General features: G+C 37.8%; 1 protein-coding gene across 1 annotated transcript; it reads left to right on the top strand.

Annotated features, from left to right (window-relative positions):
- Positions 1-620: 620 nt before the first annotated feature.
- Positions 621-2,015, top strand: LOC131604855 (glycine-rich cell wall structural protein 1-like). The gene has a single exon (XM_058877270.1). The coding sequence runs from the start codon at positions 621-623 to the stop codon at positions 2,013-2,015; it is 1,395 nt and encodes a 464-aa protein (XP_058733253.1).
- Positions 2,016-19,065: the final 17,050 nt, after the last annotated feature.

Genomic DNA, 19,065 nt, shown 5'->3' on the forward strand with positions numbered 1-19,065 from the left:
AATATATTCATTTCTAGACTTCTAGTCCGTGGATAAAATATTATTTTAATTGCGAAGTAAAGAATCAAATTAAATACCTAAGAAAAGTAGTAGGGCGAATTTAATTTTACTCTGAAAAGTAGCTCGGAAGACAACATTCGTCGGTAGGGTTGACCAAGTTTATTTTCAAATCACGTGCAAGCCAGCCTAGACATGAATGGTTACCACATTATAGGAAAAAACTGTAGAACTACTGCAAATCTTACACCCTAATAAATATACTTTATTGTAGTAAAAATACAGTTCTACACGCTGTTTTTTCAGGACCATATTTAGAAGGGAACTCATTTTTATGCATATATTTTTGCCGACAAATTTTACATGTTACTACATTTTATTACAAAATCAAGTATAAAGTATGAAGGCCAATATTCAACGTGGACTTATGTATAAATGACAAACTAATGATCTGCATTATTGTGAAAAGCAAAAAGAGTGATATCCTACCAGGTTACCAAATGCAGCCAGAGTCCACGTTAGACTTTTGAAGCTCATTATTGTTCCACTTGTTATCCTTTAATGCTTTCCCCTACTCCCCCAACGGTTCAGAACACGCAATCTTTAATACACATCGATATTTGATGAGGCCTATAAAGCACATTGAACAATATCTACAAGATATCAAGAGTAGCAAAGTGACAGTTTATCCAAAGAAAAAAAGAGCAGCAAAGTGTAAGAAAACGTGTGAAGGAGTTTTTCAATTCAATTGGGCATTAATGGGATTCCAAGGGAAATGGCTTTCTGTGAGTGTTCTACTTCTTTGCATTGTTCTTGATCTTAGTATTCTTACTCTTGGTGATCACAAGCTTGACCAAGAAAGGTTTGGAGATGATTGTCGATTTGGACGTGGACCTCGTTGTAGAGGTTGGGGTGGTCGTCGTGGTTGGGGTGGTCGTCGTGGCCATGGTGATTTTGGAGGTGGAGGTGGAAGAGGAGGGGGCTTTGGTGGTGGTGGAGGTCTTGGTGGTGGCGGTGGTACAGGAGGAGGTCTAGGTGGTGGTGGAGGACTTGGAGGTGGTGGAGGTCTTGGTGGTGGCGGTGGTACAGGAGGAGGTCTAGGTGGTGGTGGAGGACTTGGAGGTGGTGGAGGTCTTGGTGGTGGTGGTGGTGCAGGAGGAGGTCTTGGTGGTGGTGGAGGACTTGGAGGTGGTGGTGGAGGAGGTAGTGGTGGTGGAGGTGGATTAGGTGGTGGGTCTGGACAAGGTGGAGGATTTGGCGCTGGTGGAGGTGTAGGCGGTGGAACTGGAGGAGGTATTGGAGGTGGTGGAGGAGGAGGAAGTGGTGGTGGGGGTGGATTAGGCAGTGGATCAGGTCATGGTGGAGGTTTTGGAGCTGGTGGAGGTGTAGGTGGTGGAGCTGGAGGAGGTCTTGGAGGTGGTGGAGGAGGAGGCAGTGGTGGTGGGGGTGGATTAGGTGGTGGCTCGGGGCATGGAGGAGGATTTGGAGCCGGTGGAGGTGTAGGTGGTGGAGCTGGAGGAGGTCTTGGTGGTGGAGGAGGAGGAGGTAGTGGTGGTGGAAGTGGATTAGGTGGTGGTTCAGGACAAGGTGGAGGATTTGGCGCTGGTGGAGGTATCGGTGGCGGAACTGGAGGAGGCATTGGTGGTGGTGGAGGAGGAGGTAGTGGTGGTGGAGGTGGAATTGGTGGTGGCTCAGGACATGGTAGTGGATTTGGAGCTGGAGCTGGTGTTGGGGGAGGTTCAGGAGGCATAGCTGGTGGCGGTGGGGGAGGAGGAGGTGGAGGAGGAGGAACAGATGGAGGTTCAGGACATGGGGAAGGCTTTGGTGCAGGTGGTGGGGTAGGAAGTGGAGGTGGCGCAGGTTTAGGTGGTGGTGTAGGTGGAGGTCATGGTGGTGGTGGAGGAGTTGGTATAGGAATTGGTATTGGAATTGGGGTTGGTATAGGTTCTGGAGCTGGCCAAGGATCTGGTACGGGAACAGGTTCTGGTATTGGCGGCGGAAGTGGGGCTAAACATTAATATTACATGAATTTATTGAGTTATGCGACTTTTGCTGGATGTTTACAATTTTCAATATAACTCATAATCAATTATTTATGAGAAATGTGTATTTTATGTGATTATTTTATAAATTACTTCACTAAGTTTAAGGTTAGGAAACTTTTTATTACAATCAATAAAAATGTTGCACTCTTATAGAAATTTTAAATCATACACTATTAATTATGTTAGTAAATGTTTGAATTATATTAAAAGGGATGATTGAATTATGAACTTCCTTATTTATTAGTACTTGTGGTGAGTACATTAGAGGTGACTCAGTGTGCGATAAGTTAAGCAAGAAGTCTTTTTATTTTTTATATGTGAATAAGTGATGCCTTAACCTAATATTATAGATAGATATTTATAGCTCCGACTCTCTCTTGAAGGAAGTCAGACTCTTTGCATATAATGCCAACCATTTGAAGCTTGCACTATTACGGAAAACACATATGACAACGGTTGTGAAATACATATAATGATGGTTGTGTGTCCATTGTTAGGTAGTGTGTGATTGTAAGTATGTTGTATTCCACCACGGGCGAGTGACCGTGGTGATAAACTAGGTAGTACAATACATATCACAAGGTCATATAGTAAATGATCGGTAAAATAGCAAGTGTACTATTTTGCCTCTTGTAATAATAGGGAAAATTCCCCGAATATCGATCTTAGGGACTGCGCAGGAATGATGAGTTCAATTAAACAAAAACTTCAATTGGGTTTTGTTTGGTTATTATCACTTAGCGAAAAGTAAAATAAGCAGTAAATGAAATTGACTTTTTAACAAATATGAGTAACATGCTAGGGATAGTGGATGATTGACAATGTAACAACTCTGAAATCTCTATTGCAACAACTTATTTTCAATAATCAATTACCGGTTCTTAAGGTTGTTTGATCCTAAGTCCTTAGTGAAAAAAACCTTTGATCCTTCATCCTAAACCCTAAGTCCTTAGAGATTTAAAATGAAATCAAACAATTAAGTTAACAAGAATATCCGGTTACTATAAGGTAATCCTAGTCCTAGGTAATATCAATTATAGCATATTCTCATGAAAGCATTATCAATGGTTGTCCAACCTAAACGATAATCATACATCAATTCCGATTTGTCCGAAAGGAAAAGCATTAGAAACATCAAGAGAATAAATCAACAATGAAAAATATGATTGTCATTGCAATTGCAAACTCATAGTCATTACAAAGTGAAATCAGAGCCACCCTCCTAGCATTGGGGGGTTTAGCTACTCATAGTATTCAAAGAAAACATAATAATGAATAAAGACATCACAAGAAATTGGAGGAGATTGAATCTTCAATTGCTTCCGTTCATGAAGATCTTCTTCTCTCCCAAACCCTTGCTTTCTCCAATCTTCTCTTGTATTCTTTTCTCTAATCTGTCAAAAGTCCTTCTCTCCTTCCACAAACCTTGTTTAAATAGTATTAGCATCAGTCTTAGTGTCCACAAAATGTCCAACGTACCCTTAATGACAGGACATATTGAAACAGATCAAAAAGTGAAGTTTTTTGTCCGCATCCATCTACACGGGCCGTGCTGATTAACACGGGTGCCCGTGTTGATTCACTGACTGACGTAAGGTTGAAATTCTGCCCAGGCCTATCAACACGGGCCGTGTTGATTAACACGGGTGCCCGTGTTGATTCACTGACTGACGTAGCTTTTTTCTTTGATGCAGGCCCATCAACACGGGCAGTGTTGATTAACACGGGCGCCCGTGTTGATCCTGATTTTTCAACTTTTGGCTTTCCGGAGCGTCCAACATTCAACTTTTAGTCCTTTTGAACTTATGCATCAACCTGCAACACTAACACTACCAAATTGAAGCATAAAGAAGATCTTTTGACATAAACTTTAAACCAAATGCAATGCAATACTATAAATTAATAAATATGATAAACCTTACTTAAAAAGTAATAAAACAACCGAATATGTTACCGAGATGATGAATTTGTGCTGGATGAAAGACATAACTTAATAGAAATGGTGACCGATCACAACCCCAAACTTATCTCGTTGCTTGTCCTCAAGTAATGTATTGAGACTAAACAGAGGTCACCCACGAATTTCTCTCTCCACAACACAACCTGTGTTTTTCGTAACTTGGCTTTTCCTTCCCGATCAAGCTTCTGATTTCCTGAATCGAACTATCTACCACACTTTCACATCAGAGGACTTCTTTACCTGCAAACTTTTCACACTCTCACCAGATCTCTCGGGGTTAAAGTGTTTGCACTCACAGTACCAAAGTATGCAATATCAACTCTTAATTTTGAATTTACTCTATCTTCACTACACAAACAGATTCCACACACTTTATGAGGTCTTTTGGGTTGTAACGGGGCTCAAGTACGGTAGGATAGACAAACGGATGAATGGATAACATAGGGTTTTGGATTCGGCATTCATGTTATTTTTCTCATTTTTGTGCCTCAATAATGACCTGGGGTTTATTCAACTTTGATTCTTCACTCAATTTTTCTATGAGCATGTTTGAGACTTTAGTAACGACAAGTGCTTTTATCTTCTTTCTTTCTTTCTTTAATTATTTTTTATTTCTTTTTACGCACTTGCTCTTTTTCTACGAATTGTCACCCCAAACTTAGCTTTTTGCACACTTTATAATTTACAACAATCATGCCGAACAAGGGTAGGAAGTGAATAGTTACGGATAAACAGGGGTTTACTTCAAACAAAAAGGCTAAGGCTCAACGGGGTTCACAAAGGATAAACATAAAGTAAAGGATGGATAGAAAGGCTAAGGGTTAAACAAAAAACATGCCTCAGTGTGTGTCCTCGTGTTGTGCTGTGTAAAAAGAACATACGCAAAATCAGAGTGATAAGGTCATACCTGACTGAACTCTCATGATGATATTTTAGCGTTTGGCCTTTGTACTCTCACCATGTTGGTTGTGCTTACAAGCTCTGAAGCCTCCTCGTGTCATGTGGTTTCTTTTCCGACTCAGGTATACCATACAACCATTTCGGTCTGGTGTTACCAAGTCGCGTCCAACCTTTAATTTTATCATTTCATGGCTGCATCAACTTCCGGGGTGCCTCGAGAGATCAAGTATGGGGAGTATCTTTCATCCACTAGCTATCAATCTCGGATTCATCCAACAACTATCTCTCACTCTGTAACACAATGGTATACCAAAGACGAATAGAAATGCTAAAAACAAAATAAAAACAGAAACAAAAGAAATGCAAGAAAACCCCCCCACACTTGAACTAAACATTGACCTCAATGTTTTAGCCCACTGCGGAAAGGACTCACATAGGGTACATTAACTCCAGCTGCCACTTTCAAGATTTCACCAGAGAAATTCCCTTTTTATTACCTGACATAAAACAAAACAAAAGAACAAATTAATTATTAAAAGTGTGGGTTGCCTCCCTCAAAGCGCTTCGTTTAACATCGCATGGCTCGACGGTCCATTACCCTTTATTATGGAGGGTATTTTCTCTTCCACACCTGGTTGCTTTTCACCTCCGCAATCAAAAACTCATGATGATGAAAAGTATGGACAACTTTTCTCTTCAATTCACTTTCCTCATTCATCTTTTCACCTTTCTTTTTCTTAGAATATTTGGTGGCTATAGGAGTTGGTTCCACCAGAGAGGCTATGCTTGACACTTTTTCTTGGAGCAGTTTAGGCTTTTTGTCTTTTTCCTCACTTTCTGTCATACCACCAGAAGTTTGATCATTTACAACCGCCCTATGTTTCTTAACTCCTAACATCTTCAAGGTTACTTCTTCATCAAATGATTTCAGCGCTAGTGTCCCTTTTTCAATGTCGAAGTTGCAGCGGCCTGTCGACAAAAATGGTATCCCAAGAAGGATATGAGTTTCTTCGTCTTCCGGAATGTCCATGATGTGGAAGTCAACAGGGAATACAAACTTATCAACTTCAACTAGTACATCTTCAGCTACCCCATAGGATTTCTTAATGGTGTGATTGGCGAACCTTAATTGTGTCTTACTTTCACTAATCTTTTCCAATTCAAGCTTTTTGAAAATGGACAGAGGCATTAAACTCACACTAAAACCAGAATCGAGGAGTACCTTTTTAAATGTTATATTCTTGATAGTGCATGGTATCGCCACCGCCCTAGGGTCTTTCCTCTTTATTGGGATTTTTCTTGCTGACGAGACTATACCACACTTCTCAGTTGAAATTTTTTATTCCCCTCCCAGTGATCTCTTTCTCGCCATCACCTCCTTCATAAATTTCCTATACAAGGGCATGTGCTAAAGTGCTTCGAAGAAGGGTAGATTTACCTCTAACTTTTTGAACAAGGCAGTGAACTTCTCAAAGTCTTTCTCTTTTGAATTCTTCTTTGTCACTCTGGAAGGGAAAGGTAGTTTGATCACCGGTTCAACAGCTTTCTTATTTTTTTCTTTAAATGGTTTACCCGGCGGTACCACAACTTCTGGCTCTTTTGGATTCTCTCTTATTTCCAAATCCACCTCTATTACCATGGGATCATCTATTTCCTCTTTTTCTTGATCAAATTCTGCCACTTTCTTACTTCTTGTAGTAACAACATTAATCTTCTCTTGGTCTTTCGGATTTTTCACAGTTGCGCTCGGAAAGGTACCTTGTGCCTGTAGAGTGAGATGCTGTGCTATTTGACCCACTTGAACTTCCAGATTTTTTATTGAAGCTGTGGTGTTCCTGTGGTTGTTTCTGGTCTCTTCTTAAAATTCAGAGCATTGTCCAGCCAATCTCTCAATAGCTACCTCCCACTCTGCCTTTTGAGGATTTTGTTGTTGATCCTTCCATGCGAAGTTGGGATGATTCTTCCACCCTGGATTATAGGTGTTAGAATACGGATTGTTTTGCCTTAGGAATTTGATTTCTTCAATTTGTTTGGGAGTAGCAACACAACACACAGTTTGGTGAGGGCCATTACAAATTTCACAGATTACAGGTTGAGCTTGTTGGACTTGAGCAACCTGTTGAGTACCTATATCCATAGCCTTTAATCTCTTTTCTAACTCTGCAGCTATGGCATCTTCAACCCGAATTTTTGAGGTTTCCAACTTCATATCAATTACTCTTTCAGGTTTATTGGTACACCTGTCATACAACTCCAAATGCTCATTTGCAGCTATCACTTCAATGATTTCGATAATGCCAAAGGCTGTTGTGAAATTTGTTGAGCCTCCAGCTGCTGTATCGACCAACTGCTTTGTTTTCATTTTGAGCCCATTGACAAATATATGCATTTGGTCAGTTTTTTCCATGTTGTGAGTTGGACATGCCACTAGGGTCCTCTTGAATCTTTTATACGCATCTCCTAAGGGTTCATCCTCCTGCTGCTTGAAATTCAAAATGTCATACCTCTTCCTTATAAAGACCGAGGCGGGAAAATACTCATTCAAGAAAGCCTTCTCCATCTCTTCCCATGACGTGATACTGCCTGCTGGAAGAGAATAAAACCACTCTTCTGCTTCTCCGGCCAAGGTGAATGGGAACATTCTCAGCTTCTTCGCCTCTTCTGTATGCCCTTCAATTTTTAAAGTCGTACTCATGGTCAGAAACCTCTGTAGGTGCTTGTTTGCATCTTCATTAACCTTCCCGGTGAAAATTTTTCTTTCCAACTGATTTATGGTGCTCGGATGCAATTGAAAATTTGCCGCATTTACCGGTTGGTTGACAATTGTTAGTCTACCACCTTGTATGTTCGTAGCACCATAGTCTCCGAGAAGTCTCTCAGGTGGAGGTGGATTCTCGCCTATAACTTCCTCTTCACTTTCAGAATCTAAATGAACTGTAACAACTTCTTCTTCAGATTCCAGTTTCTCTTGACGAGCTTGTCTACGCCTTGCGTGCAAGGTTCTTTTAATTTCTGCGTCAAAAAGAAATTCAGCTGAGGCCTTACCTCGCATACACAGATTAGACAAATATTAGAATTAGAAAATAAAATAAAAAGTGCAGAAAATAAAATTTTAGTCGCAGAGCAACAAAATTCTAATTGAAATCAACTTAAACTCAATATTATGGCAGTCCCCGGCAACGGCGCCAAAAACTTGATCGGTAAAATACCAAGTGTACTATTTTTCCTCTTGTAATAATAGGGAAAATTCCCCGAATATCGATCTCAGGGACTGCGCATGAATGATGAGTTCAATTCAAAGTTCAATTAAATAAAAACTTCAATTGGGTTTTGTTTGGTTATTATCACTTAGCGAAAAGTAAAATAAGCAGTAAATGAAATTGACTTTTTAACAAATATGAGTAACATGCTAGGGATAGTGGATGATTGACAATGTAACAACTCTGAAATCTCTATTGCAACAACTTATTTTCAATAATCAATTACCGGTTCTTAAGGTTGTTTGATCCTAAGTCCTTAGTGAAAAAAACCTTTGATCCTTCATCCTAAACCCTAAGTCCTTAGAGATTTACAATGAAATCAAGCAATTAAGTTATCAAGAATATCCGGTTACTATAAGGTAATCCTAGTCCTAGGTAATTCAATTATAGCATATTCTCATTAAAGCATTATCAATGGTTGTCCAACCTAAACGATAATCATACATCAATTCCGATTTGTCTGAAAGGAAAAGCATTAGAAACATCAAGAGAATAAATCAACAATGAAAAACATGATTGTCATTGCAATTGCAACCTCAGAGTCATTACAAAGTGAAATCAGAGCCACCCCTAGGCATTGGGGGGTTTAGCTACTCATAGTATTCAAAGAAAACATAATAATGAATAAAGACATTACAAGAAATTGGAGGAGATTGAATCTTCAATTGCTTCCGTTCATGAAGATCTTCTTCTCTCCCAAACCCTTGCTTTCTCCAATCTTCACTTGTATTCTTTTCTCTAATCTGTCAAAAGTCATTCTCTCCCTCCACAAACCTTGTTTAAATAGTATTAGCATCAGTCTTAGTGTCCACAAAAAGTCCAACGTACCCTTAATGACAGGACATATTGAAACAGATCAAAAAGTGAAGTTTCTGTCCGCATCCATCTACACGGGCCGTGTTGATTAACACGGGTGCCCGTGTTGATTCACTAACTGACGTAAGGTTGAAATTCTGCCCAGGCCTATCAACACGGGCCGTGTTGATTAACACGGGTGCCCGTGTTGATTAACACGGGTGCCCGTGTTGATTCACTGACTGACGTAAGGTTGAAATTCTGCCCAGGCCTATCAACACGGGCCGTGTTGATTAACACGGCTGCCCGTGTTGATTCACTGACTGACGTAGCTTTCTTCTTTGATGCAGGCCCATCAACACGGGCAGTTTTGATTAACACGGGCGCCCGTGTTGATCCTGATTTTTCAAATTTTGGCTTTCCGGAGCGTCCAACATTCAACTTTTAGTCCTTTTGAACCTATTCATCAACCTGCAACACTAACACTACCAAATCGAAGCATAAAGAAGATCTTTTGACATAAACTTTAAACCAAATGCAATGCAATACTATAAATTAATAAATATTATAAACTTAACTTAAAAAGCAATAAAACAACTGAATATGTTACCGAGATGATGAATTTGTGCTGGATAAAAGACATAACTTAATAAAAATGGTGACCGATCAGTAAACAACCGTTGTGATATATATATATATATATATATATATATATATATATATATATATATATATATGTATATATATATATATATATATATATATATATATATATATATGAGACGAATCAAGTGAGAACACTTGGTTATTATGAGAAATGAGAACAATGAATAACGACCAATAAATATTGATTTGTTGATTTTTAATGAACTGGATTGGTTTCTCTTTCTATGTTGATTTAAAATAAATATTAAGGATCTTTGAAAGAGAAACCAATCCAGTTTATTAAAACAACAAATCAAAATTTAATGGTCGTGATTCATTGTTCTCATTTCTCATAATAACCAAGTGTTCTCACTTGAGTCGTCCCATATATATATATATATATATATATATATATATATATATATATATATATATATATATATATATATATATATATATATATATATATATATAATTAATCATGTGTCATTAAGAGGAAAGAGAAATTATTAATCAAATTTTATAAAATGTCTTTTAATCTCAACCATTAAATATAAATCCAATGGTTGTTATTACATTCTTACATTCTCATATAAATACAAGGCGTGTGAACTTCCACAATAGCTTCATCCTTCTTGTATTTTTTTCTCCATAGAAACTTCCAGTCAATAATGTCAGCAATCTTCTCAAAGGATAAACAAATTTGTTTCATTCACTTTTCCTACAAGTCAAAAAAACATCATGCCAAATGTAAACAGATTTGGAAACATAAACTCTTGAACCAGACTTGAAAATATAAACAACTTTTAAAAAACACCATGCCAAATGTAAACTCTGTGTAACTCCAAATGAAATGAATAGTTTGAGGACTGACGTACTTTGAAAGTTCTCTAGTGGTGATGAAAATTAGAGCCTATACAAATAAAAATGGAAGAAATCATATGAATAAGAAGAAGAAAGTTAATGATTAAACAACGTTGAACTTGATTATCTTTTAGTATGAAGAAGGAGAATGACAATTTTTGCATGTGAAATATGGAAGAAGAAGGGAAAGAAGAATGGAAGTTTCTGTATGTGGAATATGGAAGAAGAAGAAGAAGACAGAATATGTTAGGGTTTTGCTTTAAGACAGAGAAGACGCCTATTCTGTCAAGAAGGGAGCTATAGTTAAATTCACTTATATTTATAGTTAAAATATTTCACCACGGTTGTACTATAAGAACTGTGATGAAGTGTAATGCCTTTCACAACAGTTTCTTTTATTAACCGTGATGAAAGATATATTTTATATGCGGGTGATTATTGAATTCTTGGCACATGATTAAGTGAAGCCTACAGTTTAATCGTAATATTTCCTTTTAAATCTGATGGTTCTTATTCATTCTCACACTCTCATGTAACTTTAAATCTGATGGTTCATATAAACCATATGCATACGCACTGGTTCTGGTCAGGTACACGCACTTTTTCACAAATATAAGAAACTTGGATCCATTTATAAAAAAATTAGGTCAACAATAAACTTTTCCTGTATATAAAAATTGTCGTTCATAAAAATATTTGTATTAACAATACATTTTTTCCCGTTTATAAAAATATTTGTATCAACAAAAGACTTTTTCACATTTATAAAATATTTGTATAATAATAAACTTTAACAAAATAATTTTTTTAGTTTCTAAATTATAAAGTTAATTTGAAAAGTTTTTTTTTTTGTTAATTTTATAAGTTGAGAAAAAATCCTTCAAAATTTAATTCTCCATTCACTATTCATTTAATATTCTAATTTTAATATTTTTAATTGGTAAATTCTTTGGTACCTATTAGGGAAGATAATGGACGAAATTTGTGTAGTTACTATAGTTCGGGGTGGCAAAACGTGTCGTGACCCGCCAAGTCGGCCCGCGCACCTGCCAAAAAATTGCCAGTTGGGTTAGAATTTTGGGTCCGCCGCCCACAAAAACCCGCCCCGCCAAAGCTCGCTCCGCTAAAACCCGCCGCACCTATTTTTTTAGTTAATTATAGTAATTTTAATTCTTGATGGTTTTATTTTATACATTTATTTGTGAATATATGCAATATTTTTTAAGTAAATTTTATTAAAAAAGATGGTTTATACAAAATTGTTCTAAAAAATAAGTGAAAGATCTAATTGAAATGTAAAAAAAATGTTAATCAATTAAAAAATGAAAAACAAATAAATAAAAAAATGGGCGGGTAAGCCCACCACTCGCCAACCCGCCACCTTGGCGAGGCAGACTAGATTTTTATGTCCATTTCCACTTTGCAGGTTTGCCCGTCCTACTCTTTTTTGGCGGGCATAAGGCGAGGCGGACGGCCCGTTTTGTCACCCCTAACTATAGTACTCGTCCCCATATCCACAGTTTAAAAAAATTCTCGATCCGAGTCCATACCTGCGTGGGCGTCAATATTTAGACTTATACTTATATCCTATGTGTCCCTCAATATATGTATCTGTACTCGTACCCGTTTACCCGCGTTTGTTGTAAACTTAAGTCGATTAATTTTAAAATACCCTATAATTTAAGTTCTTTTAACAATATTAAAAATTATAGATATTATTGTTGAGTTAAGAAATTAATAAACACTTTTATTAAAATGTGTAATAGTGATTTTTTTTTAAAAATTGATAAATATGCATTTTTATATAATAATATAAATGATATTATACAAATATGTAGTGCGGGTATGAGACGGGGTGGGTAGTAAGATACTCGTATCCACACCCATACTCGCTTATTATAATGAGTAATTACCAGTGCCCGTACTCGTACCTTTTTTGCGGGGTTTTCTCTACTTGTTGTAAAAAAAAATTGCAGGTACATATGCTAAATTGCCATCCCTAGTGTCGCTACCGTGAAAATCAACAGAGTCGCCACTAACATATTTATCCTGAAAAGGAAGGGAATGCCAGCAAACCACAAAATAAGGAGCAATGGTCTCACGACCAGGAAAGAGGGTAAGGGAGTCGGTTACGCGGGGGAAGGTGTTAGCACCCCTCGCGCCCATCGTACTCGATGTTATCCACTCTCGTGTCTAAAACTATGGGTGTGTGACAAATCTACGCCTAAACTGAACTGGTATGCATGCAAAATGTAGGGAAAATAAAGAGTTATACTCGCACGGGCCCTACCTCGCTGCTTACGTATCCTTTTTGAGGAATCAGAGGTACAGTAGCTCGACTAACTAATAGTATGGTTTGTGTTTTAAAGAATTGTTAAGTGCCAAAATGTACTTATTTTGTATAGATATTTTGTAGCACTTATCAAGACTTTTGTTGATATTCGTTGAATAATTCTCCGTTTTATGTATAAATACGTATACATTGTGAATAATTGTATTTTCATTTACTTTTATACCTTTTGGTAGTTTTTGTGTCTTTTTGTAGGTATTCTCGAGGCTTTGGATGCATGTGCAAATAAGGATGGATCATGAAAGATTTCAAAGTACTTGAAGAATTAAACTTGAGAAAATATTGAAGAGAGCTTGGAAAGCAAAGGGGTGAAGATTCACTCAGTCCGCGTCGCGAACTGAGTTCGAGCCGCGAACTGAGTGTTATCAGCCAACTTGTTTTTGTGTGAATTCTGATGTGGGGAATTTCATTCAGCATGCGGCGCGAAAAGAGGACGCGGCTCGAACTGAGCTGCGTCAACAAATTGTGTTTTAGTGATTGGGTCATGAATTTTGTCTTGGAGCCCAATTTTTAGGTAGCGTTTTGAATACTCTTTGTAGTAGTTTTGTAGATATCATTTAGATAAGATAAGTATTGTGTGGTCAAGAAAGCACCACATATCAAATAAGTGTATAAATAGGAGTAAATAGATTTTTTAGAGCATGGTTTTGGGAGAGGGTTTTTGTTCTCTCAACTCCATCAACCTCATTTTTCTTTAGGATTAGCTTAGATAACAACTATGGGTCTTACATTCGGTAATTCGAAGGTGGATTGCTCATCAACCGGCGCTGACAAACCGGAAGATTTGTGGTTTTATCTCTATTTCTCTCTATGTATTTCTCTTAGTTAGGTTTTGTATATATATTTACCTTGAACTCATGTATATTTGTCGCCCATGGCGTTATATGAAACTTGCTTTACAAATCTTTGTTGATTGTTGTCTTAGATTTTTGCTCCATGCCAGGGATTTGGGTTGTTGTAAAAATAAACTTCTTAAATCCTTATCTAGGATGATCATCTGTTAGTATCTGGATTGCAGACATGGATCTAGAGCTAACAATATTTATGGGTGTCGATGCTTATGAAGGATAGAAAAACACTTAGAAAGGGGGGGGGTTTGATTAAGTGTAGCTTTAAAACTTGTAAGATAAAAACAATTTGCACAATGATTTTTATCCTGGTTCGTTGTTAACTAAACTACTCCAGTCCACCCCCTTGGAGTGATTTACCTCACCTGAGGATTTAATCCACTAATCACACAAGATTACAATGGTTTTCCACTTAGATAACCTCTAAGTCTTCTAGAGTATTCTGATCACAACCCGATCACTCTAGGAACAAACTGCTTAGATACCCTCTAAGACTTTCTAGAGTATACTGATCACTCTAGTTCTTACAAATTAATGTAAACAAATTCTTATAAGAGTTACAATGCTTCTTAATAAGCTATTATCACAACTGTGATTTTTCTCTTAAGTTTAAGCTCAATCTCACTAAGATATTACAACAGCAATGTAGTGAGGTTGAAGATGAAGTTTGAGAGCTTTTTGAATTTGACAGCGTTTTTGTAAGTTTGCGCAAAAAGTTGTCGTATTCAGCTTCTCTTCCGAACTTCTATTTATAGGCGTTTGAGAAGATGACCGTTGGGAGCATTTAATGCTTTGCGTGATTCGTACAGCATTGCATTTAATGTTTCACTCTTTTGTCAACTACCTCGAGCCTTGCTTTCGCTGTGTCTACTGACGTTGCCTTTAATACCTTCTAACGTTCCTTTTGTCAGTCAGCGTAGCCTGCCATCTTGTACTTGCTCCTGATCTGATGTTTGTGTAAACAACGTTTGAATATCATCAGAGTCAAACAGCTTGGTGCAGAGCATCTTCTTGTCTTCTGACATTGAAGTGCTTTTGAGCGTGATACCATGAGAACTTCAGTGCTTCTGCTTCTGATCTCAAGTTCTTCTAATGCTTCCATAGACCATGTTCTGATTCTGCTTTGACCATCTTCTGATGTCTTGCCAGACCATGTTCTGATGTTGCATGCTGAACCTTCTGAGTCAGTGCTTCTTGCGCTGATTTTGTGCATACTCTTTATGTGATTCCTGAAATGGAAATTGCATAGGATTAGAGTACCACATTATCTCATACAAAATTCATATACATTGTTATCATCAAAACTAAGAATATTGATCAGAACAAATCTTGTTCTAACAATCTCCCCCTTTTTGATGATGACAAAAACATATATAAATGATATGAATTTGCAATCAGAATATCAGACGTCTAAAGACAATTACACAGTTATAGCATAAGCATATAAACATAGTGTGTGAATATGTCTCCCCCTGAGATTAACAATCTCCCCCTGAAATAAATACTGGAAGAAATTTATAAATAAAGGACTTCCCTGAGTATTTTCCATTTCAGTTGAGACGATCACATATGCTTAGATCTTCAGAACATTCATAGCTTCTGCTTCTTGCTTCCATAGGACAGCTTCAGAGCTTTAAATTTCTTCTTGAATCATTGCATGCTAGATTGTATCAGAACATTATTGAATGTACCAGAGCATCATCAGAGCATCTCTACATCCTGAAATGTTACAGAACAAACTAAACGACAAAAGTCAAAGCATGAATGAATCAGAACATAAAATATGTATCAGAACATATAATATGTATCAAAGCATAAACAATAATGTTTCAGAGCATATTAAGAACAAAAACATGCATCAGAACATATAAGGAATAAGAATGTGTTAGAGCATATTCTATCTTCAGAATATCAAAACATTCTTCCTTCTTGCTTCTGATCTTGAAGCTTCACAGCACTCAGCTTGCTTCAATTCTCATGAGCTTGTTTCTATATAGAATTGATTTTCCTCATGTCTTTGCTTCTCATGTTAAGCTTCTTAGAATGTCTTCAATCCTGCAAAACACTCAAAGACATAGAGCTTGCAAATTCTGTTAGAAATGTGGAGACTTACTCCCAGCAACTGATAATATAAATTAGATCATTTATCACATTTTCTCCCCCTTTTTGTCATGACATCAAAAAACATAAAAGATTCAGATGAAAAACAAACAATATAAGAGAAAAGAAGATAATTTTCATTGATTTCCAAAAGAAGATTATCAGAAGATACAAGGGAGATGCATAGAAAACGGATGCAAGAACAAAGGAAACAACTAAGACACAAAAGACTACGACGGGCCTAGCTTAGACATAATCTTGGCCAGCATGTCATGAATCCCAGCATTGCTCTCAGCCTGCTTCACCATGAATGAGCGAAAGTCATCATTGATATCATCTTGCTTGTCCATGCGAGAAGCCAGATCAGCTTGGTTCTTCTGAATAACCTCTAGAGTCTTCACCAGAAGAGAGGGTTCGCCAGAAGAAGCTTCACAACTTCTGTTCAGAGGGACAGCATTCTCAACTGCAGCATCCATTGTCAGATCATCATCATGATTTTCCTCAACAAGAATATTCCCAGAAGGATGATCTTCAGTACCAGCTTCTTCCCTAGAAGCATCTTCTTCATACTCAGGAGCAGGAAGATCAGAATCTCCATTCTCAAGTGCTTGAAGAATGGCAGCAAGATTCCTTGGTGGAGTAGGACCTTCAACCTCTAGAGGATAAACAACTTCTGGAATTACCATATTTGGGGACTTCACAGAAGGATGCTCCCTCAGAAAGTCAAACAGCCACTTGAAGTCTCCAGTCAGAACTGGATACTTAGGTCTCCAAACCACAATGTCTCTGCAAGGATTGACTTCTGCAAGGTCATCAATGAATTCCTTCTCTTCAAGAACTCTCCTGTTTGCGATGGGATGATATTATACACCATCATCAACTTCTAGACGATATCCAGCATAACCAGGTGCAGCAGCCACTAGTCTCTTCTGGACTTTCATTGCTTCAACCTGAAAATCCTGTCGAAAGCTTCTCCAAAGATTTCGAGTAGAAACATCATCAAGGTCATTGAAGAAGGCATCTCTCAAGAGATCCAGCCTACAGACAAATTCATGTTTGAACAGCTCAAGGAAGACATGAGGTTCAGGTTCAGGAGGGTTGAAGGTGAATTTGCAGTCAGAGTAAAGAAGGCAGTATGGGTTGGATTTTCTGGAAGGTAAGGGATGGGATAGAGAAGGTGGAGATGCTGTGGTTGATGATGATGGGATATCTGTGAAGAGGTTTGATGAGGATGGGATATCAGAAGGTGTTGGGGGGCAGACATTTAGTGGAATATGGTTCAAAACAGGTGTAGAAAGAGATGGTTGGGGAGGATTTGGAATGGTGAAGGTGTTGTGAGGTTCAGAAGGAGAAGGTTGGATACTGTTTGGAATGGGGAGTGAATTTTGAGGTTCAGAAGAAGGAGGTTAGATAGAAGGTTGAGGTTCAGAAGAAGGAGGTTGGTATACTTGCTTGGGAAAATTGCTTGTTCTTTCAGCACAGAAAGAATCCCTGATGCGCTGCTCTTGATATTCCTTGGAATTTACTTTGACAGGATCAAAAGGTGACCCTCTGCTTCTTGGCTTGCTTGGCTTCTTCTTCTTGAGACTTTCTCTTCAGCCTTACTTCTTTCTTCTTCTGATCCTTCTTCTGTAAGTCAGCCAAAGAAGGAAGAACTCTTCCACGAATCCATGCAGGATCAACAAAAGATTGTGCTCTTACAGAAGCTTCCAAATAACGCTTAACAGCCTTGTTAAGTTCTTCTTTGAACAAGGAAGCAAAGCCTTCAACCGGAATCCTTCTGGTCAGAATATCTGGAAAGATTACTGGAACAGAAATTACTTGCTTAATGAGTTCCAACCTTTGTAGATCAAAACCATTTATAACATGCCCTTGAATGACACCAAAGAACTTGGAAGTTCCAATGGTTCTTAGGGAATCCAGCAAGTCACTTTCAATCAGAACGTCAGAAATCATTCTGGCAAAGGGAACAACATTTCTTGGTAGGTGAGGAGACTTCTCACGTTCTTCATCTCTTGACTCTTCAATATACGTCTTCAAATTCTAAAAAATAATATTGGAGATGTTGACTTCAATTCCTCTTCCAATGCATAAGAGAGTATATTTATGATCCGGACTAATGTATGTTGAGGAAAACGATCTCCTTCTATGATGGAGAGATCCGAGAATAATCTCAGCCCAAACTTGGTAGAACGGCTTCAACACACCAGTATGATGAGATGAAATACCAGTAGCATTAGATATTTGTCTCTCAACCTGTGCCCAACAAACTCTGCCAGGAAGAGGACCAGTACTTCCTTCTTCATCATCCAGATTGTACAACTTCCTGATCAACTTTTCAGTTATCACAACTTCATGCCCTAACACGAAGGAGATGATTGCAGTTTGAGTAACCGTTATATGAGCCCAGAAGTCTTTCACTAATGCAGGATAAATTGGTCCAACCATTCTATCAAAGTAGTTTGACCAGCCTTGTGCCATTGTAGTAGCATTGTTGTTGAAACCATGTAACCTCAGATTTTCAAAATCTACCAAAGATTCACATAGAACTTCCATTTCTGATGAAGGAATGGAACAGGTCTTCAATGGAGCGTAACCATGTTTGCTAAAAACAAGTTGAGTAGAAGACATTTCTGGAAAACTGGTGACAGCTGTTTTACTTTAAAAGAGATTCTGAATCAACTTAGATAATGAAACGTTAGTAATAACAGAATCAGAACTTCTAATTGAATATATCAGAACTTCTTATAAAAACACAATCCCAATACATTTCAGAACTTAACTATACGTAAGAACTTCTCATCTTCTCATTCTGGGCATAAATCCATACTGATATTCTTTAGAATGAACTTAAACCTATCTTCAGCAAGGGGTTTTGTAAAGATATCAGCCCATTGATGGTCTGTATCTACAAAGTTTAGAGAAAGAACACCCTTCTGAACATAGGCCCTAATGAAATGATGTTTAATCTCAATATGTTTAGCTTTGGAATGTAAGATAGGATTCTTAGATAAACATATGGCAGAAGTATTGTCACAGAAGATAGGAATGTTACTCTCATATATTTGATAATCTTCTAGCTGACTCTTCATCCAGAGCATTTGTGTGCTACAACCAGCAGCAACAACATATTATGCTTCTGTTGTTGAGAGGGCAATGGTGGCTTGCTTCTTGCTGTACCAGGAGATTAGGTGACTTCCAAGAAATTGACAACTTCCAGAAGTACTCTTCCTTTCAATTCTATCTCCAGCATAGTCAGCATCACAAAATCCTACTAAGTTGTATTCTTTAGATCTTCTGT

The sequence above is a fragment of the Vicia villosa genome, linkage group LG5 (genome assembly GCF_029867415.1).
Source record: "Vicia villosa cultivar HV-30 ecotype Madison, WI linkage group LG5, Vvil1.0, whole genome shotgun sequence".
In the NCBI taxonomy this organism is placed as follows: Eukaryota; Viridiplantae; Streptophyta; class Magnoliopsida; order Fabales; family Fabaceae; genus Vicia; species Vicia villosa.

What these genes read in the sequence shown, in the direction of transcription:
- LOC131604855 (XM_058877270.1), top strand. Translation starts at nt 621, where the DNA reads ATGAGGCCTATAAAGCACATTGAACAATATCTACAAGATATCAAGAGT.